Source organism: Oncorhynchus gorbuscha, linkage group LG15 (genome assembly GCF_021184085.1).
Source record: "Oncorhynchus gorbuscha isolate QuinsamMale2020 ecotype Even-year linkage group LG15, OgorEven_v1.0, whole genome shotgun sequence".
NCBI classification, from domain to species: domain Eukaryota; kingdom Metazoa; phylum Chordata; class Actinopteri; order Salmoniformes; family Salmonidae; genus Oncorhynchus; species Oncorhynchus gorbuscha.
This window is the reverse complement of record NC_060187.1, coordinates 1,959,403-1,984,801: the sequence shown is the minus strand read 5'-3', so window position 1 is coordinate 1,984,801 and position 25,399 is coordinate 1,959,403. Positions and strand designations below refer to the sequence as shown.

General features: G+C 46.3%; 1 protein-coding gene across 1 annotated transcript in view; it reads left to right on the top strand.

Annotated features, from left to right (window-relative positions):
* The window catches only part of LOC123996440 (gamma-aminobutyric acid receptor subunit alpha-5-like), a 77,814-nt gene extending 71,399 nt beyond the window's left edge, over window positions 1–6,415 (top strand). Inside the window, exons 9-10 of the mRNA XM_046299808.1 lie at window positions 6–214; window positions 6,116–6,415. Coding sequence (XP_046155764.1) covers window positions 6–214; window positions 6,116–6,415 — 509 coding nt within the window. The remainder of the gene's footprint in view (window positions 1–5; window positions 215–6,115) is intronic.
* The last annotated feature ends 18,984 nt before the right edge of the window (window positions 6,416–25,399 follow it).

Below are 25,399 nucleotides of genomic sequence, written 5' to 3'. Positions count from 1 at the left end.
CATAGGTGTGACCACCGTGCTGACCATGACCACTCTTAGCATCAGTGCCCGTAACTCTTTGCCCAAGGTGGCGTATGCCACAGCCATGGACTGGTTCATAGCAGTCTGTTATGCCTTCGTCTTCTCTGCTCTTATCGAGTTCGCTACCGTCAACTACTTCACCAAGAGGAGCTGGGCCTGGGATGGGAAGAAAGCCATGGAGGATACGCGTAAGGTGTGTGTGTATTTGTAGGTGGGTGGATACGTGTGTGTGTGTGTTGTGGGTGTGTTTATGTTTGTGTGTGAGTGTATTGTGAGTGTGTTGTGGGTGTGATGGATGTGTTTATGTGTGTGTGTGTGTGTGTGTGTGTGTGTGTGTGTGTGTGTGTGTGTGTGTGTGTGTGTGTGTGTGTGTGTGTGTGTGTGTGTGTGTGTGTGTGTGTGTGTGTGTGTGTGTGTGTGTCAATAGGTACACAGCTCAACGTGCCAGGGCCTAGGCTCTGCCAGGGTCCGGGCTCTGCCAGGGTCTAGGCTCTGCCAGGGTCTAGGCTCTGCCAGGGTCTAGGCTCTGCCAGTCTCAAGGCTCTGCCAGGGTCTAGGCTATGCCAGGGTCCGGGCTCTGCCAGGGTCTAGGCTCTGCCAGGGTCCAGGCTCTGCCAGGTTCTAGGCTCTGCCAGTCTCAAGGCTCTGCCAGGGTCTAGGCTCTGCCAGGGTCTAGGCTCTGCCAGTCTCAAGGCTCTGCCAGGGTCTAGGCTCTGCCAGGGTCTAGGCTCTGCCAGGGTCTAGTCTCTGCAATGGTCTAGGCTCTGCCAGGGCCCGGGCTCTGCCAGGGTCCGGGCTCTGCCAGGGTCCGGGCTCTGCCAGGGTACTGGCTCTGCCAGGGTCCGGGCTCTGCCAGGGTCCAGGCTCTGCCAGGGTCCAGGCTCTGCCAGTCTCAAGGCTCTGCAAGGGTCCAGGCTCTGCCAGGGTCCAGGCTCTGCAAGGGTCTGGGCTGTGCCAGGGTCCAGGCTCTGCCAGGGTCCAGGCTCTGCCAGGGTCTAGGCTCTGCCAGGGTCTAGGCTCTGCCAGGGTCCAGGCTCTGCCAGGGTCTAGGCTCTGCCAGTCTCAAGGCTCTGCCAGGGTCTAGGCTCTGCCAGGGTCCAGGCTCTGCCAGGGTCCAGGCTCTGCCAGTCTCAAGGCTCTGCCAGGGTCTAGGCTCTGCCAGGGTCTAGGCTCTGCCAGGGTCTAGGCTCTGCCAGGGTCCAGGCCCTGCCAAGGTCCAGGCTCTGCCAGGGTCTAGGCTCTGCCAGTCTCAAGGCTCTGCCAGGGTCTAGGCTCTGCCAGGGTCTAGGCTCTGCCAGGGTCCAGGCTCTGCCAGGGTCTAGGCTCTGCCAGGGTCTAGGCTCTGCCAGGGTCCAGGCCCTGCCAGGGTCCAGGCTCTGCCAGGGTCTAGGCTCTGCCAGTCTCAAGGCTCTGCCAGGGTCTAGGCTCTGCCAGGGTCTAGGCTCTGCCAGGGTCCAGGCTCTGCCAGGGTCCAGGCTCTGCCAGGGTCTAGGCTCTGCCAGGGTCCAGGTTCTGCCAGGGTCCAGGCTCTGCCAGGTTCTAGGCTCTGCCAATCTCAAGGCTCTGCCAGGGTCTAGGCTCTGCAAGGGTCCACGCTCTGCAAGGGTCCAGGCTCTGCCAGGGTCCAGGCTCTGCAAGGGTCCAGGCTCTGCCAGGGTCCAGGCTCTGCAATGGTCTAGGCTCTGCCAGGGTCCAGGCTCTGCCAGGGTCCGGGCTCTGCCAGGGTCCAGGCTCTGCCAGGGTCCGGGCTCTGCCAGGGTCCAGGCTCTGCAAGGGTCCGGGCTCTGCCAGGGTCCGGGCTCTGCCAGGGTACTGGCTCTGCCAGGGTCCAGGCTCTGCCAATCTCAAGGCTCTGCAAGGGTCCAGGCTCTGCCAGGGTCCAGGCTCTGCCAGGGTCTGGGCTCTGCCAGGGTCCGGGCTCTGCCAGGGTCCAGGCTCTGCCAGTCTCAAGGCTCTGCAAGTGTCCAGGCTCTGCCAGGGTCCAGGCTCTGCCAGGGTCCGGGCTCTGCCAGGGTCCAGGCTCTGCCAGGGTCTAGGCTCTGCCAGTCTCAAGGCTCTGCCAGGGTCTAGGCTCTGCCAGGGTCTAGGCTCTGCCAGGGTCCAGGCTCTGCCAGGGTCTAGGCTCTGCCAGGGTCTAGGCTCTGTCAGGGTCTAGCCTCTGCCAGGGTCCAGGCTCTGCCAGGTTCTAGGCTCTGCCAGGGTCCAGGCTCTAGGCTCTGCCAGGGTCTAGGCTCTGCCAGGGTCTAGGCTCTGCCAGGGTCTAGGCTCTTCCAGGGTCTAGGCTCTGCCAGTCTCAAGGCTCTGCCAGGGTCGAGGCTCTGCCAGGGTCTAGGTTCTGCCAGGGTCCAGGCTCTGCCAGGGTCCAGGCTCTGCCAATCTCCAAGCTTTGCCAATCTCCAGGGTCTGCCAGGGTCCAGACTCTGCCAATCTCCAGGCTCTGCCAATCTCCAGGCTGTGCCAGGGTCCAGGCTCTGCCAGGGTCTAGGCTCTGCCAGTCTCCAGGCTCTGCCAGGGTCCAGGGTCTGCCAGTCTCCAGGCTCTGCCAGGGTCCAGGGTCTGCCAGTCTCCAGGCTCTTCCAGGGTCCAGGCTCTGCCAGGGTCCAGGCTCTGCCAGGGTCTAGGGTCTGCCAGTCTCCAGGCTCTGCCAGTCTCAAGGCTCTGCAAGTGTCCAGGCTCTGCCAGGGTCCGGGCTCTGCCAGGGTCCAGGCTCTGCCAGGGTCTAGGCTCTGCCAGTCTCAAGGCTCTGCCAGGGTCTAGGCTCTGCCAGGGTCTAGGCTCTGCCAGGGTCCAGGCTCTGCCAGGGTCTAGGCTCTGCCAGGGTCTAGGCTCTGTCAGGGTCTAGCCTCTGCCAGGGTCCAGGCTCTGCCAGGTTCTAGGCTCTGCCAGGGTCCAGGCTCTAGGCTCTGCCAGGGTCTAGGCTCTGCCAGGGTCTAGGCTCTGCCAGGGTCTAGGCTCTTCCAGGGTCTAGGCTCTGCCAGTCTCAAGGCTCTGCCAGGGTCGAGGCTCTGCCAGGGTCTAGGTTCTGCCAGGGTCCAGGCTCTGCCAGGGTCCAGGCTCTGCCAATCTCCAAGCTTTGCCAATCTCCAGGGTCTGCCAGGGTCCAGACTCTGCCAATCTCCAGGCTCTGCCAATCTCCAGGCTGTGCCAGGGTCCAGGCTCTGCCAGGGTCTAGGCTCTGCCAGTCTCCAGGCTCTGCCAGGGTCCAGGGTCTGCCAGTCTCCAGGCTCTGCCAGGGTCCAGGGTCTGCCAGTCTCCAGGCTCTTCCAGGGTCCAGGCTCTGCCAGGGTCCAGGCTCTGCCAGGGTCTAGGGTCTGCCAGTCTCCAGGCTCTGCCGGGGTCCAGGCACTGAGGCAGTCCACTATCTCCTGCTAGCATTTACCCTCAACTAGCAACTGGCTTTGTCTGTGGGCTGGGCATGCATCTGTTTGTCTGTGGGCTGGGCAAGCATCCGTTTGTGTGTGGGTTGGGCATGCATCGATTGTCTGTGGGCTGGGCATGCATCGATTGTGTGTGGGCTGGGCATGCATCTATTGTGTGTGGGTTGGGCATGCATTGATTGTGTGTGGACTGGGCATGCATTGATTGTGTGTGGACTGGGCATGCATCGATTGTCTGTGGACTGGGCATGCATCGATTGTCTGTGGACTGGGCATGCATCGATTGTCTGTGGGTTGATACCTTTACTAGTTAAACTGTACTATTGATACCTTAACTAGTTAAACTATACTATTGATACCTTTACTAGTTACACTGTTATATTGACACCTTAACTAGTTAACTAGTTAAGGTATCAAAGGTACAGTTTAACTAGTTAAGGTATCAATAGTACAGTTTAACTAGTTATGGTATCAATAGTACAGTTTAACTAGTTAAGGTATCAATAGTACAGTTTAACTAGTTGAGGTATCAATAGTACAGTTTAACTAGTTAAGGTATCAATAGTACAGTTTAACTAGTTAAGGTATCAATAGTACAGTTTAACTAGTTAAAGTATCAATAGTAGAGTGTATCAATATAACAGTGTAACTAGTAAAGGTATCAATATAACAGTGTAACTAGTAAAGGTATCAATATAACAGTGTAACTAGTAAAGGTATCAATAGTACAATGTAACTAGTAAAGGTATCAATAGTAGAGTGAACTAGTAAATGAATCAATAGTACAGTTTAAATTGTACTATCGATACACTGTACTATTGATACCTTAACTCAAGAATGTCTGAAAATATCGATGTCATAGCAGTCACTAATTAATTAATTCCCTTGTCAGTCTCATTCTGAACGTTGCATAATTTGTAAATCTGCACAAACCCCGGTCTCAGTAATCATTCCATACCACACAAGTTGAGTTGATTATTTATTTACTGACAAGCTAAATGATAACATAAGATACACATACACACATAGTCTAGGACTAGGTTATTGGTTAGAACTTAATACAATGACAACAGGTCCATAGCGGACCGACACAATATGAAACGTGTTACACAAGATGGAGATTTAAAGAGAGAGAGAAAAGCAACACCGAACTACGCTTGGTTTAGCCCTAACACCTTGCCCCGAACTGCCGCTCTTATGGATAAGAAGTATTATAATGCATGAATTTACTTGTTGAAAGTCTCTTTTGGGTATCTCTGTTGGGTTTCTCTGTTGGGAATCTCTGTTGGGTATCTCTGTTGGGAATCTCTGTTGGGAATCTCTGTTGGGAATCTCTGTTGGGAATCTCTGTTGGGAATCTCTGTTGGGAATCTCTGTTGGGAATCTCTGTTGGGAATCTCTGTTGGGAATCTCTGTTGGGAATCTCTGTTGGGTATCTCTGTTGGGTATCTCTGTTGGGTATCTCTGTTGGGTATCTCTGTTGGGAATCTCTGTTGGGTATCTCTGTTGGGAATCTCTGTTGGGTATCTCTGTTGGGTATCTCTGTTGGGTATCTCTGTTGGGTATCTCTGTTGGGAATCTCTGTTGGGAATCTCTGTTGGGTATCTCTGTTGGGTATCTCTGTTGGGAATCTCTGTTGGGTATCTCTGTTGGGTATCTCTGTTGGGTATCTCTGTTGGGTATCTTTGCATGCTCTGGTCTTTCGTCTTCAGGTGTAAGTCTCTGATTGTCCGCAAGATGTCACAATGTCGTTTCTCTTAGTTGTCTATTTCCTTGCACTCGTTCCCCAGCTTGGGAATGGAAGCTGTGTAGATAACAGATGATTCACCTTGTTAGATACTCCAACATAGCCTTAATTGTTCAGAGGTTTCATTTGTTTTCAACCTCGTGATGCATTTGAGGGTCGTGACAACTCGTGGACCTCGGCTGCAGCACTTTGTCCTCTAGTCTGATATGTAAATTCTTAACTCACATGTTTTATACCCCCGGGTAGAAAGGGGGCATTTCTGTCTTCATGACACTCTCTCTGGGTTACCTGGAGCGTAGCTAGTTACGAGGCAAGGTATCACCGTTTACTATGATCTCATTAGACAACTAAAATCACAGGCTCATTGTCACAAGAAACCTTCTCTTTGATCTGGATGTTTTCTACACAGCGTGTAGAATTATAACATCCTCATTTAACCTTTAGTAACATCATAAAATAGACATACATTTTCATTTTCCATCCATCATTATGCCCAACATTTGGCTGATCAAATCTATTGTCCGATCAAATCTATTGTCCCAAAGTCCATTTAATGCATGTTACAGTTCTAAGGTAGCCTCTCCATACAGTACACACAGACCTTCCAGTCCCACTCTGCGGGAGGTAGAGATATCTCTGTAGAGCTGATCCTCACAGGCCCGTCATGACAATATTGATACCTTTACTAGTAATGCTGTACTACTATTGATACTATTGATGCCCTGATTTTGTTTACAGCCAATCATCCTTTAATAAATTGCTTCCATCGTTTTCACTGAAGCCCCAACGTCAGTCTAGAATGCCTATTCTTTTCTTTCTTTACAACTGTTGCTATAGTACTTAGCTTACTAAGGGAATGTTGTGTTCAGAGCCAAGATGTTTCCTCATTTAAATAGGATTCAATATTATCAACGTGAATTTAGAATGAAATACTGAAACAACGTTTTCCTTTCGTCCTTCTCCTGACCAGAAAAACCCTACGGCTCTGTCCAAGAAACCTAACAACACCTGTTCAGCTGGGGTCAGCTACACTCCCAACCTGACTAAGGACAATGCCATCTCCACCATCTCCAACAGCGCAGACATCCAGCTGAAACTGGCTGAGGTCAAGACCCCCGACCCCAAAAAGACATACAACAGCGTCAGCAAGATCGACAAGATGTCTCGTATAGTGTTTCCTGTTCTGTTTGGGACATTCAACCTGGTTTACTGGGCTACGTACCTCAACAGGGAACCAGTGATCAAAGGAGCTGTGAACCCCTATACATAGAAGGAGAAGGCCAGGGAAGTGGCCTTAAACGTCCCCTGTTACCGATGGAGTGCATTACTTTTGATCAGGGCACATTAGGGTTAGGTTTAGAGTTAAGGTTAGGGTTAGGTAGAGTTAGAGTTAGGGGCTCTGGTCAAAAGTAGGGCATTTTATTATATTTCTGGAATTTGTGACAGAGGCTCCTGTTTCACCCCATTACACTACACCATTACACTACACCACTACACTACACCTCTACACCACTACACTACACCACACCACTACACCACTACACTACACCACACCACTACACCACTACACTACACCACTACACCACACCACTACACTACACCACTACACCACACCACTACACCACACCACTACACTACACCACTACACTACACCACTATACTATACCACTACACTATACCACTATACCACCACACTATACCACTATACCATAGCACTACACCACTACACTACACCACTATACTATACCACTACACCACTATACTAGACCACTACACTATACCACTATACCATAGCACTACACCACTACACTACACCACTATACTATACCACTACACTATACCACTATACCACCACACTATACCACTATACCATAGCACTACACCACTACACTACACCACTATACTATACCACTACACTATACCACTATACCACCACACTATACCACTATACCATAGCACTACACCACTACACTACACCACTATACTATACCACTACACTACACCACTATACTAGACCACTACACTATACCACTATACCATAGCACTACACCACTACACTACACCACTATACTATACCACTACACTACACCACTATACTAGACCACTACACTATACCACTATACCATAGCACTACACCACTACACAACACCACTATACTATACCACTATACTATACCACTACACTATACCACTACACTACTACACTATGCCACTACACTATACCAGTACACTATACCACTACACTATTCCACTACACTATTCCACTACACTATACCACTACACTATACCACTACACTACACCACTACACTACTACACTACACCACTATACTATACCACTACACTATACCACTATACCACCACACTATACCACTATACCATATCACTACACCACTACACTACACCAATATACTAGACCACTACACTATACCACTACACTATACCACTACACCACTACACTATACCACTATACCATAGCACTACAACACTACACTACACCACTATACTATACCACTACACTACACCACTATACTAGACCACTACACTATACCACTATACCATAGCACTACACCACTACACAACACCACTATACTATACCACTATACTATACCACTACACTATACCACTACACTACTACACTATGCCACTACACTATACCAGTACACTATACCACTACACTATTCCACTACACTATTCCACTACACTATACCACTATACCACCACACTATACCACTATACCATATCACTACACCACTACACTACACCAATATACTAGACCACTACACTATACCACTACACTATACCACTACACCACTACACTATACCACTATACCATAGCACTACAACACTACACAACACCACTATACTATACCACTATACTATACCACTACACTATACCACTACACTACTACACTATGTCACGACACTACTACACTATGCCACTACACTATACCAGTACACTATACCACTACACTATACCACTACACTATACCACTACACTACACCACTACACTACTACACTATACTACTACACTACACTACTCCACTACACTATTCCACTACACTATTCCACTACACTATACCACTACACTACACCACTACACTACTACACTACACCACTACACTATAACACTACACTATACCAGTACACCACTACACTACTACACAATACCACTACACTACACCACTACACTACACTACTACAGTACACTACACACTACACTATACCACTACACTACACTACACCACTTCACTATACCACTACACTACACCACTATACCAGTACACCACTACACTATACCACTGCACTACACTACTACACTATACTACTATACCACTACACTACACTATTACACTATACCAGTAAACCACTACACTACACTACTACACTAAACCACTACACTACACCACTATACTATACCACGACACTATACCACTACACCATACCACTACACTATACCACTACACTACACCACTACACTACTACACTACACCACTATACTATACCACTACACTATACCACTATACCACCACACTATACCACTATACCATATCACTACACCACTACACTACACCAATATACTAGACCACTACACTATACCACTACACTATACCACTACACTACTACACTATGCCACTACACTATACCAGTACACTATACCACTACACTATTCCACTACACTATTCCACTACACTATACCACTATACCACCACACTATACCACTATACCATATCACTACACCACTACACTACACCAATATACTAGACCACTACACTATACCACTACACTATACCACTACACTACACCACTACACTACTACACTATACTACTACACTACACCACTATACCACTACACTACTCCACTACACTATTCCACTACACTATTCCACTACACTATACCACTACACTACACCACTACACTACTACACTACACCACTACACTATAACACTACACTATACCAGTACACCACTACACTACTACACAATACCACTACACTACACCACTACACTACACTACTACAGTACACTACACACTACACTATACCACTACACTACACTACACCACTTCACTATACCACTACACTACACCACTATACCAGTACACCACTACACTATACCACTGCACTACACTACTACACTATACTACTATACCACTACACTACACTATTACACTATACCAGTAAACCACTACACTACACTACTACACTAAACCACTACACTACACCACTATACTATACCACGACACTATACCACTACACCATACCACTACACTATACCACTACACTTTACCACTACACTATACCACTACACCTTACCACTACACTATACCACTACACCTTACCACTACACTATACCACTACACTTTACCACTACACTATACCACTACACCTTACCACTACACTATACCACTACACTACTACACTATACCACTACACTACTACACTATGCCACTACACTACTACACTATGCCACTACACTATACCAGTACACTATACCACTACACTATACCACTACACTATACCACTACACTACACCACTACACTACTACACTACACCACTATACCACTACACTACTCCACTACACTATTCCACTACACTATACCAGTACACTATACCACTACACTACACCACTACACTATAACACTACACTATACCAGTACACCACTACACTACTACACAATACCACTACACTACACCACTACACTACACTACTACAGTACACCACTACACTACACTACACACTACACTATACCACTACACTACACTACACCACTTCACTATACCACTACACTACACCACTATACCAGTACACCACTACACTATACCACTGCACTACACTACTACACTATACTACTATACCACTACACTACACTATTACACTATACCAGTAAACCACTACACTACACTACTACACTAAACCACTACACTACACCACTATACTATACCACGACACTATACCACTACACCATACCACTACACTATACCACTACACTTTACCACTACACTATACCACTACACCTTACCACTACACTATACGACTACACTATACCACTACACTTTACCACTACACTATACCACTACACTACACTTTACCACTACACTATACCACTACACTCTACCACTACACTCTACCACTACACTACTACACTATACCACTATACCACTACACTATTCCACTACACTAAACCACTACAGACATACTGTTGCCTAAACTGGACCCACACAATGCTATCATATCGAACACAATGCCAAGCAATTAATCCCTTATTCTAATCATCATGGTTTACTGGGAGAGTTATGATCTTAATCCCTTATTCTAATCATCATGGTTTACTAGGAGAGTTATGCTCTTAATCCCTTATTCTAATCATCATGGTTTACTGGGAGAGTTATGCTCTTAATCCCTTATTCTAATCATCATGGTTTACTGGGAGAGTTATGCTCTTAATCCCTTATTCTAATCATCATGGTTTACTGGGAGAGATATGCTCTTAATCCCTTATTCTAATCATCATGGTTTACTGGGAGAGATATGCTCTTATTGTTTTCATCTCAACACAAACTATAATATAAGAGCTATAATATGGATATAGTCATAGAAATAGATTTTCTAGAAAGGGCTTAGAGCCTCTAACCCTGGCAATTTGACAGGTAAACGTATGGGTACTTTCCGTATGTTTGACCTGGTATTGCGATGCAACCCCATTCTACAGATAGTATTTCTATGGGAATAGTATTGCCATGTTTGCCTTGACTCTTTCTACGGTATGATAACACAGCTTCTACTTTCTTCAAACGATCCTTCCTTTTACTCCTCCGTGTGTTTCCAGAACTCCAGATAGTCATCACTGATGATTCCTTTCTGCCACCAACCCTGCATCCCAAATTGCACCCTATTCCCTATAAAGTGCGTTACTTTTGACCAGAACCCAAAGGGTTCTGGGCCCTATAGGGAACAGGGTACCATTTGGAACAGGCAAACTCGACCGGGAACATTTGGCATTTACATCATTTTCTCACACAGGTCCAGATGCTTTCTGTTGCTAAAAGGACAGCGAGGCCAAATGCTATGCAAAATAATGTCTCTACGCTATACCCACGGTATTAGTACTATATGAGTACTGTATTAGTACTATATGTCCACTGTAATACTACTATATGACTACTGTATTAGTACTATATGACTACTGTATTAGTACTATATGACTACTGTATTAATACTCTATGACTACTGTATTAGTACTATATGCCCACGGTATTAATACTATATGAGTAATGTATTAGTACTATATGTCCACTGTAATACTACTATATGACTACTGTATTTTTTTTAATTGTTTTATTTATTTTACCTTTATTTAACCAGGCAAATCAGTTAAGAACACATTCTTATTTTTTATTAGTACTATATGACTACTGTAATACTACTCTGACTACTGTATTAGTACTATATGACTACTGTATTAATACTATACGACTACTATATGACTACTGTATTAATACTATATGACTACTGTATTAGTACTATACGACTACTGTATTAATACTATACGACTACTATATGACTACTGTATTAATACTATATGACTACTGTATTAGTACTATATGACTACTGTAATACTACTCTGACTACTGTATTAGTACTATATGACTACTGTATTAATACTATACGACTACTATATGACTACTGTATTAATACTATATGACTACTGTATTAGTACTATATGACTACTGTAATACTACTCTGACTACTGTATTAGTACTATATGACTACTGTATTAATACTATACGACTACTATATGACTACTGTATTAATACTATATGACTACTGTATTAGTACTATATGACTACTGTAATACTACTCTGACTACTGTATTAGTACTATATGACTACTGTATTAATACTATACGACTACTATATGACTACTGTATTAATACTATATGACTACTGTATTAGTACTATATGACTACTGTAATGCTACTCTGACTACTGTATTAGTACTATATGACTACTGTATTAATACTATACAACTCCTATATGACTACTGTATTAATACTATATGACTACTGTATTAGTACTATACGACTACTGTATTAATACTATACGACTACTATATGACTACTGTATTAATACTATATGACTACTGTATTAGTACTATATGACTACTGTAATACTACTCTGACTACTGTATTAGTACTATATGACTACTGTATTAATACTATACGACTACTATATGACTACTGTATTAATACTATATGACTACTGTATTAGTACTATATGACTACTGTAATACTACTCTGACTACTGTATTAGTACTATATGACTACTGTATTAATACTATACGACTACTATATGACTACTGTATTAATACTATATGACTACTGTATTAGTACTATATGACTACTGTAATACTACTCTGACTACTGTATTAGTACTATATGACTACTGTATTAATACTATACGACTACTATATGACTACTGTATTAATACTATATGACTACTGTATTAGTACTATATGACTACTGTAATGCTACTCTGACTACTGTATTAGTACTATATGACTACTGTATTAATACTATACAACTCCTATATGACTACTGTATTAATACTATATGACTACTGTATTAGTACTCTATGACCACTGTATTAGTACTCTATGACCACTGTATTAGTACTCTATGACTACTGTAATAGTACTATATGACCACTGTATTAGTACTCTGACTACTGTAATACTACTCTGACTACTGTAATAGTACTATATGACCACTGTATTAGTACTCTATGACTACTGTAATACTACTCTGACTACTGTAATAGTACTATATGACCACTGTATTAGTACTATACGACTACTGTATTAATACTATACGACTACTGTATTAATACTATACGACTACTGTAATACTACTCTGACTACTGTAATACTACTCTGACTACTGTAATAGTACTATATGACTACTGTATTCATTTCTTACTACTACTATGATGCCTGATTTTATCTTTGAAAATCTTGGGTTGCGTCTCCAATGGCACTCTTATCTATATTGTGCACTACTATTGACCAGAGCCCTGTGGACCTTGGTCAAACACAGTGCACTGTATAGCCTAGGGAATAGGGTGCCATTAGGGAAACGCTTTGTACAAAATGGGCTGAAAGCTGTGGCCCAGGCTCATGGATCTCTACTTAGCGTGTTAGAAGAAGATAATAGCCATGATCAATGTGTTGCCTTCAGATTGGTAATTCCTCACCAATGCACTGACATTTCTTGCAATTACTTTTTGAAAAGCCAGTGTTACAATGTTCGTCATCTATTGTTGTTTAACTACATAGCGAATTTTCTGTTGAAAGTGGAAAGAAGAACTGAATTTGAGCTGTGAAGTGATAATTGGCAGCTTTATGCTTGAAGATCGGTCCCTGCAGGATTCCGTACTTCTGCGATCTGAAATTTGAAAAAAATAATCACATATGCAAAATGTCAGAAATCAAAATCAAGAATTTTTGCCCACAAAATAACACACAAAGTCCCTGTGAAATCCTGAAGGGACTGGTAGATGCTCCGTGAAAGACGTTTGTATATGATATAGCCTGCTGTTTTTAGCCAGGCTCTATTCCATTACTAAATCAAATCAAATCAAAATCAAATCAAATTTATTTATATAGCCCTTCGTACATCAGCTGATATCTCAAAGTGCTGTACAGAAACCCAGCCTAAAACCCCAAACAGCAAACAATGCAGGTGTAAAAGCACGGTGGCTAGGAAAAACTCCCTAGAAAGGCCAAAACCTAGGAAGAAACCTAGAGAGGAACCGGGCTATGTGGGGTGGCCAGTCCTCTTCTGGCTGTGCCGGGTAGAGATTATAACAGAACATGACCAAGATGTTCAAATGTTCATAAATGACCAGCATGGTCAAATAATAATAAGGCAGAACAGTTGAAACTGGAGCAGCAGCACAGTCAGGTGGACTGGGGACAGTCACAGTAACACGGTTATATACACAGGGCACTAGTACTGATGAAATACTACATGCAGTCACAGTAACATGAAGTTACAGTTCAGGTGACTGGAGAGAGACGACCTCCCAAGTAACACTCTACTTCCTATATAGTGCTCTACGTTTGACCAGAGCGTGGGCTCTATGTAGGGAATAGGATGTCCTGGGCCCATTCGGCTCTGGTCAAGGGTATTGCTCCGTGCAGGGAATAGGATGTCCTGGGCCCATTCGGCTCTGGTCAAGGGTATTGCTCTGTGTAGGGAATAGGATGTCCTGGGCCCATTCGGCTCTGGTCAAGGGTATTGCTCTGTGTAGGGAACAGGATGTCCTGGGCCCATTCGGCTCTGGTCAAGGGTATTGCTCTGTGTAGGGAATAGGATGTCCTGGGCCCATTCGGCTCTGGTCAAGGGTATTGCTCTGTGTAGGGAATAGGATGTCCTGGGCCCATTCGGCTCTTGTCAAGGGTATTGCTCTGTGTAGGGAACAGGATGTCCTGGGCCCATTCGGCTCTGGTCAAGGGTATTGCTCTGTGCAGGGAATAGAGAGCATTTGGGAAGTACACAGAGAGATTAGTTGAATAGCTCAACGCCTTGCAGCTCTAACAGATTGGATGCTTTTTTTTTTACATACTGTATTTATGCTCTTTCAGGCTTCTTGAAATTTGTTTTGTTCCTTCCTATGTGCATTGATGATGATGAAGTAAATCTTAATGAACAAATTGTTTTTATGCTTTTGGAGTAAAAATGTCTCAATCTTTCCTCACAGTTTTTAGTTAAGTATCTGTTCTGGAGAAACAGAGTAGTTCTGTAGCTAAATAAAACGGATAAATCTTATTTTTCAACCTTTTATTTATTTTAAATGAATAAAGGACAAAGGTGATTTAAAATCATCATTGAATAACCGACATTTTAAAATCCACAGTCTTTCTATTTCTAGTTAATACGAAACAACTCTTCATCAAAGTGCTTTTAAAGGGTCAAAGAGAGGGAGTGGAACGGTTTTCTAGGTGTGAAGGAGAGTCGGACCAAACCGCAGCGTGTAGATTGCGATCCATGTTTAATAAACAACATAAAAACAAAATAAACACAAACACTACAAAACAATAAACGTAATGAAAACCGAAACAGCCTATACTTGTCAACTAACACAGCGACAGGAACAAAGACACTAAGGACAATCACCCACGACAATATGGCTGCCTAAATATGGTTCCCAATCAGAGACAACGATAAACACCTGCCTCTGATTGAGAACCACTCCAGACAGCCATAGACTTTGCTAGATACCCCACTAAGCTACAATCCCAATACCAACACCAAAACCCCAAGACAAAACACACCACAATACAAAAACCCCATGCCACACCCTGGCCTGACCCAATACATGAAGATAAACACAAAATACTTCGACCAGGGCGTGACAGAATCCCCCCCCCTAAGGTGCGGACTCCCGAGCGCACCTCAAAACAATAGGGAGGGTCCGGGTGGGCGTCTGTCCATGGTGGCGGCTCCGGCGCGGGACGTGGACCCCACTCAGTCAATGTCTTAGTCCCCTTTCCTCGCATCCCTGGATAGTCCACCCTCGCCGCCGACCATGGCCTAGTAGTCCTCACCCAGAACCCCACTGGACTGAGGAGCAGATCGGGACTGAAGGACAGCTCGGGACTGAGGGGAAGCTCGGGAGTGAGAGAAAGCTCGGGAGTGAGAGAAAGCTCGGGAGTGAGAGAAAGCTCGGGAGTGAGAGAAAGCTCGGGAGTGAGAGAAATCTCGGGAGTGAGAGAAATCTCGGGAGTGAGAGAAATCTCGGGAGTGAGAGAAATCTCGGGAGTGAGAGAAAACTCGGGAGTGAGAGAAAGCTCGGGAGTGAGAGAACTCGGGAGTGAGAGAAAGCTCGGGAGTGAGAGAAAGCTCGGGAGCGAGAGGAAGCTCAGGCAGGTAGATAGATCTACCAGATCCTGGCGGATCTGGCTGACTGGCGGATCCCGGCCGACTGGCAGATCCTGGCCGACTGGCAGATCTGGCAGATCCCGGCTGACTGGCGGATCTGGAAGAGTCTGGTTGACTGGCGGATCTGGAAGAGTCTGGTTGACTGGCGGATCTGGAAGATTCTGGTTGACTGGCAGATCTGGAAGATTCTGGTTGACTGGAGGATCTGGAAGAGTCTGGTTGACTGGCAGATCTGGAAGAGTCTGGTTGACTGGCGGATCCTGGCAGACTGAAAGATCTGGCTGCTCCATGCTGACTGGCGGCTCTGGCTGCTCCACGCTGACTGGCGGCTCTGGCTGCTCCATGTAGGCTGACAGCTCTGGCGGCTTCTTACAGACTAGCAGCTCTGGCGGCTCCGTGCAGACTGGCAGCTACTTGCAGACTGACAGCTCCTTGCAGACTGGCAGCTCCTTGCAGACTGGCAGCTCTGGCTGCTTCATACAGACTGACAGCTCTGGCTGCTTCATGCAGACTGACAGCTCTGGCTGCTTCATACAGACTGACATCTCTGGCTGCTCCATGCAGACTGACATCTCTGGCTGCTCCATGCAGACTGACAGCTCTGACTGCTCCATGCAGGCTGGCAGCTCTGGCTGCTCCATGCAGGCTGGCAGCTCTGGCTGCGCTGAACATACGGGAGACTCCGGCAGCGCAGGAGAGGAGAAAGGCTCCGACAGCGCTGGAGAGGCGAGGCGCACTGTAGTCCTGATGCGTGTTGCTGGCACTGGTGGTACTGAACCGAGGACACGCACAGGAAGCCTGGTGCGGGGAGCTGCTACCGGAGGGCTGGGGTGTGGAGGTGGTACTGGATAGACCGGACCGTGCAGGCGCACTGGAGCTCTTGAGCACCGAGCCTGCCCAACCTTACCTGGTAGAATACTCTCGGTCGCCCTGCCAGTGCGGCGAGGTGGAATAGCCCGCACTGGACTATGCAGGCGAACCGGAGACACCGAGCGCAAGGCTGGTGCCATGTAAGGAGACGCACTGGGGACCAGATGCGTAGAGCTGGCTTCATGGCATTTGGCTCGACGCTCAATCTAGCCCGGCCGATATGCGGAGCTGGAATATATCGCACCGGGGCTATGCACCCGCACTGGGGACACCGTGCGCACCACTGCATAAAACGGTGCCTGCCCGGTCTCTCTAGCCCCCCGGTAACCACAGGAATTTAGCGTAAGTCTCCTACCTAGCGTATTCCTACTCCCTGTGAGCCCCCCTCCAATAAATTGTTGGGGCTGACTCTCGGGCTTCCATCCGCTACGCCGTGCTGCATCCTCATACCTGCGCCTCTCAGCTTTTCCGCCTCCAGTTCTTCCTTGGGGCGGCGATATTCTCCAGGCTGAGCCCAGGGTCCATTACCGTCCAGTTCGTCCTCCCATGTCCATTTCTCCAGGTAGTGCAGCCTCTCCCACTGCAGCTGCTGCTGCTCCTGCTGCTGCTGCCTCTGTTGCCTCTCCTGTGGCTCCTGCCTGTTGACACGCTGCTTGGTCCGTTTGTGGTGGGTGATTCTGGAACGGTTTTCTAGGTGTGAAGGAGAGTCGGACCAAACCGCAGCGTGTAGATTGCGATCCATGTTTAATAAACAACGTAAACACGAAATAAACACAAACACTACAAAACAATAAACGTAACAAAAACCGAAACAGCCTATACTTGTTAACTAACACAGGAACAAAGACACGAAGGATAATCACCCACGACAAACTCAAATAATATGGCTGCCTAAATATGGTTCCCAATCAGAGACAACGATAAACACCTGCCTCTGATGGAGAACCACTCCAGACAGCCATAGACTTTGCTAGATACCCCACTAAGCTACAATCCCAATACCAACACCAAAACCCCAAGACAAAACACACCACAATACAAAAACCCCATGCCACACCCTGGCCTGACCCAATACATGAAGATAAACACAAAATACTTCGACCAGGGCGTGACAGGGAGTATGTTCTGTTTCCTACATCACAACAGCTTCTTACTTCGTTTTAAGAATATGTTCAATTTAAAGCAATCATTCCGATCAGCTTATTGTTGTCAATGGTCTCCGCAGATCTCTTTGGAAATGACCGAAGTTCTACCTATAGTTCAAGAAGAAATCAAGGTTCTAGATGCTATGACCATAGTTCTATAGTTCTATACAGGACACCTCAAGTCAAATCATTCTCTATAGTTCTACTGTTTATACAGGACACCTCAAGTCAAATCATTCTCTATAGTTATACTGTTTATACAGGACACCTCATGTCAAATCATTCTCTATAGTTCTACTGTTTATACAGGACACCTCATGTCAAATCATTCTCTATAGTTCTACTGTTTATACAGGACACCTCAAGTCAAATCATTCTCTATAGTTCTACTGTTTATACAGGACACCTCAAGTCAAATCATTCTCTATAGTTCTATAGTTCTGTACAGGACACCTCAAGTCAAATCATTCTCTGTAGTTCTACTGTTTATACAGGACACCTCAAGTCAAATCATTCTCTATAGTTCTACTGTTTATACAGGACACCTCAAGTCAAATTATTCTCTATAGTTCTACTGTTTATACAGGACACCTCAAGTCAAATCATTCTCTATAGTTCTATACAGGACACCTCAAGTCAAATTTATTCTCTATAGTTCTACTGTTTATACAGGACACCTCAAGTCAAATTATTCTCTGTAGTTCTACGGTTTATACAGGACACCTCAAGTCAAATCATTCTCTATAGTTCTACTGTTTATACAGGACTCCTCAAGTCAAATCATTCTCCAAGAGTAAGAAGCACCTGAATGTAGCATTACCTTTCAAATGATTTCTGTAACAACAGCTGGACCTAAAAGCAGAACTACCCCACCATGTCTGGACCTGAAAGCAGAACTACCCCACCGTGTCTGGACCTTAAAGCAGAACTACCCCACTGTGTCTGGACCTTAAAGCAGAACTACCCCACTGTGTCTGGACCTTAAAGCAGAACTACCCCACTGTGTCTGGACCTTAAAGCAGAACTACCCCACCGTGTCTGGACCTTCAAGTAGAACTACCCCACTGTGTCTGGACCTTAAAGCAGAACTACACCACCATGTCTGGACCTGAAAGCAGAACTACCCCACCTTGTCTGGACCTTAAAGCAGAACTACCCCACTGTGTCTGGACCTAAAAGCAGAACTACCCCACCGTGTCTGGACCTTAAAGCAGAACTACCCCACACAATTCCCATGACCACACATACATAAAATGTATGCACTCATGACTGTAAGTCTCTTTGTTTAAATGTAATATATTACAATAATGATTTTCTCTTCATCCTGACGTGATTTGTGTGTTTTTATTCTAGTCTAGCGGTTAACTGATCATTTCATGGTTTGACTGTAAACACTGATGAAGTAACATATGCATCGTGTCGGTAGAGCATGTAAACATGTTGACATCAGTCAAGGTAATATCCCCGTGAACAACACATTAAATCTGGGCTGAGAACACGGATCAAACTGTATTAAATCTGGGCTGAGAACAGGGATCAAACTGTATTAAATCTGGGCTGAGAACAGGGATCAAACTGTATTAAATCTGGGCTGAGAACACGGATCAAACTGTATTAAATCTGGGCTGAGAACAGGGATCAAACTGTATTAAATCTGGGCTGAGAACAGGGATCAAACTGTATTAAATCTGGGCTGAGAACACGGATCAAACTGTATTAAATCTGGGCTGAGAACAGGGATCAAACTGTATTAAATCTGGGCTGAGAACACGGATCAAACTGTATTAAATCTGGGCTGAGAACAGGGATCAAACTGTATTAAATCTGGGCTGAGAACAGGGATCAAACTGTATTAAATCTGGGCTGAGAACACGGATCAAACTGTATTAAATCTGGGCTGAGAACACGGATCAAACTGTATTAAATCTGGGCTGAGAACACGGATCAAACTGTATTAAATCTGGGCTGAGAACACGGATCAAACTGTATTAAATCTGGGGTGAGAACACGGATCAAACTGTATTAAATCTGGGCTGAGAACAGGGATCAAACTGTATTAAATCTGGGCTGAGAACAGGGATCAAACTGTATTAAATCTGGGCTGAGAACAGGGATCAAACTGTATTAAATCTGGGCTGAGAACACGGATCAAACTGTATTAAATCTGGGCTGAGAACAGGGATCAAACTGTATTAAATCTGGGCTGAGAACACGGATCAAACTGTATTAAATCTGGGCTGAGAACAGGGATCAAACTGTATTAAATCTGGGCTGAGAACAGGGATCAAACTGTATTAAATCTGGGCTGAGAACAGGGATCAAACTGTATTAAATCTGGGGTGAGAACACGGATCAAACTGTATTAAATCTGGGCTGAGAACAGGGATCAAACTGTATTAAATCTGGGCTGACAACACGGATCAAACTGTATTAAATCTGGGCTGAGAACAGGGATCAAACTGTATTAAATCTGGGCTGAGAACAGGGATCAAACTGTATTAAATCTGGGCTGAGAACAGGGATCAAACTGTATTAAATCTGGGGTGAGAACAGGGATCAAACTGTATTAAATCTGGGCTGAGAACAGGGATCAAGCTGTATTAAATCTGGGCTGAGAACACGGATCAAACTGTATTAAATCTGGGCTGAGAACACGGATCAAACTGTATTAAATCTGGGCTGAGAACAGGGATCAAACTGTATTAAATCTGGGCTGAGAACAGGGATCAAACTGTATTAAATCTGGGCTGAGAACAGGGATCAAACTGTATTAAATCTGGGCTGAGAACACGGATCAAACTGTATTAAATCTGGGCTGAGAACAGGGATCAAACTGTATTAAATCTGGGCTGAGAACAGGGATCAAACTGTATTAAATCTGGGCTGAGAACACGGATCAAACTGTATTAAATCTGGGCTGAGAACACGGATCAAACTGTATTAAATCTGGGCTGAGAACACGGATCAAACTGTATTAAATCTGGGCTGAGAACACGGATCAAACTGTATTAAATCTGGGCTGAGAACAGGGATCAAACTGTGACTGAATCTACTAGGATGGGGGGCTGTGACTGAATCTACTAGGATGGGGGGGGGCTGTGACTGAATCTACTAGGATGGGGGGCTGTGACTGAATCTACTAGGATGGGGGGCTGTGACTGAATCTACTAGGATGGGGGGGGTATGACTGAATCTACTAGGATGGGGGGGCTGTGACTGAATCTACTAGGATGGGGGGGGCTGTGACTGAATCTACTAGGATGTGGGGGGCTGTGACTGAATCTACTAGGATGGGGGGCTGTGACTGAATCTTCTAGGATGGGGGTGTGACTGAATCTACTAGGATGGGGGGCTGTGACTGAATCTACTAGGATGGGGGGAGGCTGTGACTGAATCTACTAGGATGGGGGGGCTGTGACTGAATCTTCTAGGATGGGGGGTATGACTGAATATACTAGGATGGGGGGCTGTGACTGAATATACTAGGATGGGGGGCTGTGACTGAATCTACTAGGATGGGGGGCTGTGACTGAATCTACTAGGATGGGGGGGCTGTGACTGAATCTACTAGGATGGGGGGGCTGTGACTGAATCTACTAGGATGGGGGGGATATGACTGAATATACTAGGATGGGGGCATACACATCACAGACAAACTGAATTGGTCCACTCACACTGACAGCGTCGTGAAGAAGGCGCAGCAGCGCCTATTCAACCTCAGGAGGCTGAAGAAATTCGGCTTGTCACCAAAAGCACTCACAAACTTCTACAGATGCACAATCGAGAGCATCCTGGCGGGCTGTATCACCGCCTGGTACGGCAACTGCTCCGCCCTCAACCGTAAGGCTCTCCAGAGGGTAGTGAGGACTGCACTACGCATCACAGGGGGCAAACTACCTGCCCTCCAGGACACCTACACCACCCGTTGTTACAGGAAGGCCATAAAGATCATCAAGGACATCAACCACCCGAACCACTGCCTGTTCATCCCGCTATCATCCAGAAGGCGAGGTCAGTACAGGTGCATCAAAGCTGGGACCGAGAGACTGAAAAACAGCTTCTATCTCAAGGCCATCAGACTGTTAAACAGCCACCACTAACATTGAGTGGCTGCTGCCAATACACTGTCATTGACACTGACCCAACTCCAGCCATTTTAATAATGGGAATTGATGGGAAATGATGTAAATATATCACTAGCCACTTTAAACAATGCTACCTTATATAATGTTACTTACCCTACATTATTCATCTCATATGCATATGTATATACTGTACTCTACATCATCGACTGCATCCTTATGTAACACATGTATCACTAGCCACTTTAACTATGCCACTTTCTTTACTTTGTCTACACACTCATCTCATATGTATATACTGTACTCGATACCATCTACTGTATGCTGCTCTGTACCATCACTCATTCATATATCCTTATGTACATGTTCCTTATCCCCCTACACTGTGTATAAGACAATAGTTTTGGAATTGTTAGTTAGATTACTTGTTGGTTATCACTGCATTGTCGGAACTAGAAGCACAAGCATTTCGCTACACTCGCATTAACATCTGCTAACCATGTGTATGTGACAAATAAAATTTGATTTGATTTGATTTGGGGGGCTGTGACTGAATCTACTAGGATGGGGGGGCTGTGACTGAATCTACTAGGATGGGGGGCTGTGACTGAATCTACTAGGATGGGGGGCTGTGACTGAATCTACTAGGATGGGGGGCTGTGACTGAATCTACTAGGATGGGGGGGCTGTGACTGAATCTACTAGGATGGGGGGCTGTGACTGAATCTACTAGGATGGGGGGGTTGTGACTGAATCTACTAGGATGGGGGGCTGTGACTGAATCTACTAGGATGGGGGGCTGTGACTGAATCTACTAGGATGGGGGGCTGTGACTGAATCTACTAGGATGGGGGGCTGTGACTGAATATACTAGGATGGGGGGCTGTGACTGAATCTACTAGGATGGAGGGGGGCTGTGACTGAATCTACTAGGATGGGGGTGCTGTGACTGAATCTACTAGGATGGGGGGGCTGTGACTGAATCTACTAGGATGGGGGGCTGTGACTGAATCTACTAGGATGGGGGGCTGTGACTGAATCTACTAGGATGGGGGGCTGTGACTGAATATACTAGCATGGGGGCTGTGACTGAATCTACTAGGATGGGGGGCTGTGACTGAATCTACTAGGATGGGGGGGCTGTGATTGAATCTACTAGGATGGGGGGCTGTGACTGAATCTACTAGGATGGGGGGCTGTGACTGAATCTACTAGGATGGGGGGCTGTGATTGAATCTACTAGTATGGGGGGGGCTGTGACTGAATCTACCAGGATGGGGGGGGGGGTGTGACTGAATCTACTAGGATGGGGGGATGTGACTGAATATACTAGGATGGGGGGCTGTGACTGAATCTACTAGGATGGGGGGCTGTGACTGAATCTACTAGGATGGGGGGCTGTGACTGAATCTACTAGGATGGGGGGCTGTGACTGAATCTACTAGGATGGGGGGCTGTGACTGAATCTACTAGGATGGGGGGCTGTGACTGAATCTACTAGGATGGGGGGCTGTGACTGAATCTACTAGGATGGGCGGGGGGCTGTGACTGATTCTACTAGGATGGGGGGCTGTGACTGAATCTACTAGGATGGAGGGGGCCGTGACTTAATCTACTAGGATGGGAGGGGGCTGTGACTGAATCTACTAGGATGGGGGGCTGTGACTGAATCTACTAGGATGGGGGGCTGTGACTGAATATACTAGCATGGGGGGCTGTGACTGAATCTACTAGGATGGGGGGCTGTGACTGAATCTACTAGGATGGGGGGGCTGTGACTGAATCTACTAGGATGGGGGCTGTGACTGAATCTACTAGGATGGGCGGGGGGCTGTGACTGAATCTACTAGGATGGGGGGCTGTGACTGAATCTACTAGGATGGGGGGCTGTGACTTAATCTACTAGGATGGGAGGGGGCTGTGACTGAATCTACTAGGATGGGGGGCTGTGACTGAATCTACTAGGATGGGGGGGCTGTGACTGAATATACTAGCATGGGGGGCTGTGACTGAATCTACTAGGATGGGGGGGGGCTGTGACTTAATCTACTAGGATGGGGGGCTGTGACTGAATATACTAGGATGGGGGGCTGTGACTGAATCTACTAGGATGGGGTGGGGCTGTGACTGAATCTACTAGGATGGGGGGCTGTGACTGAATCTACTAGGATGGGGGGCTGTGACTGAATCCACTAGGATGGGGGGGTTGTGACTGAATATACTAGGATGGGAGGGCTGTGACTGAATCTACTAGGATGGGGGGGGCTGTGACTGAATCTACTAGGATGGGGGGCTGTGACTGAATCTACTAGGATGGGGGGCTGTGACTGAATCTACTAGGATGGGGGGCTGTGACTGAATCTACTAGGATGGGGGGCTGTGACTGAATCTACTAGGATGGGGGGGGGCTGTGACTGAATCTACTAGGATGGGGGGCTGTGACTGAATCTACTAGGATGGGGGGCTGTGATTGAATCTACTAGGATGGGGGGCTGTGACTGAATCTACTAGGATGGGGGGGACTGTGACTGAATCTACTAGGATGGGGGGGGCTGTGACTGAATCTACCAGGATGGGGGGGATGTGACTGAATCTACTAGGATGGGGGGTGTGACTGAATATACTAGGATGGGGGGCTGTGACTGAATCTACTAGGATGGGGGGCTGTGACTGAATCTACTAGGATGGGGGGCTGTGACTGAATCTACTAGGATGGGGGGCTGTGACTGAATCTACTAGGATGGGGGGCTGTGACTGAATCTACTAGGATGGGGGGCTGTGACTGAATCTACTAGGATGGGGGGCTGTGACTGAATCTACTAGGATGGGGGGCTGTGACTGAATCTACTAGGATGGGCGGGGGGCTGTGACTGAATCTACTAGGATGGGGGGCTGTGACTGAATCTACTAGGATGGGGGGGCTGTGACTTAATCTACTAGGATGGGAGGGGGCTGTGACTGAATCTACTAGGATGGGGGGCTGTGACTGAATCTACTAGGATGGGGGGCTGTGACTGAATATACTAGCATGGGGGGCTGTGACTGAATCTACTAGGATGGGGGGCTGTGACTGAATCTACTAGGATGGGGGGCTGTGACTGAATCTACTAGGATGGGGGGCTGTGACTGAATCTACTAGGATGGGGGGCTGTGACTGAATCTACTAGGATGGGGGGCTGTGACTGAATCTACTAGGATGGGGGGGGGGCTGTGACT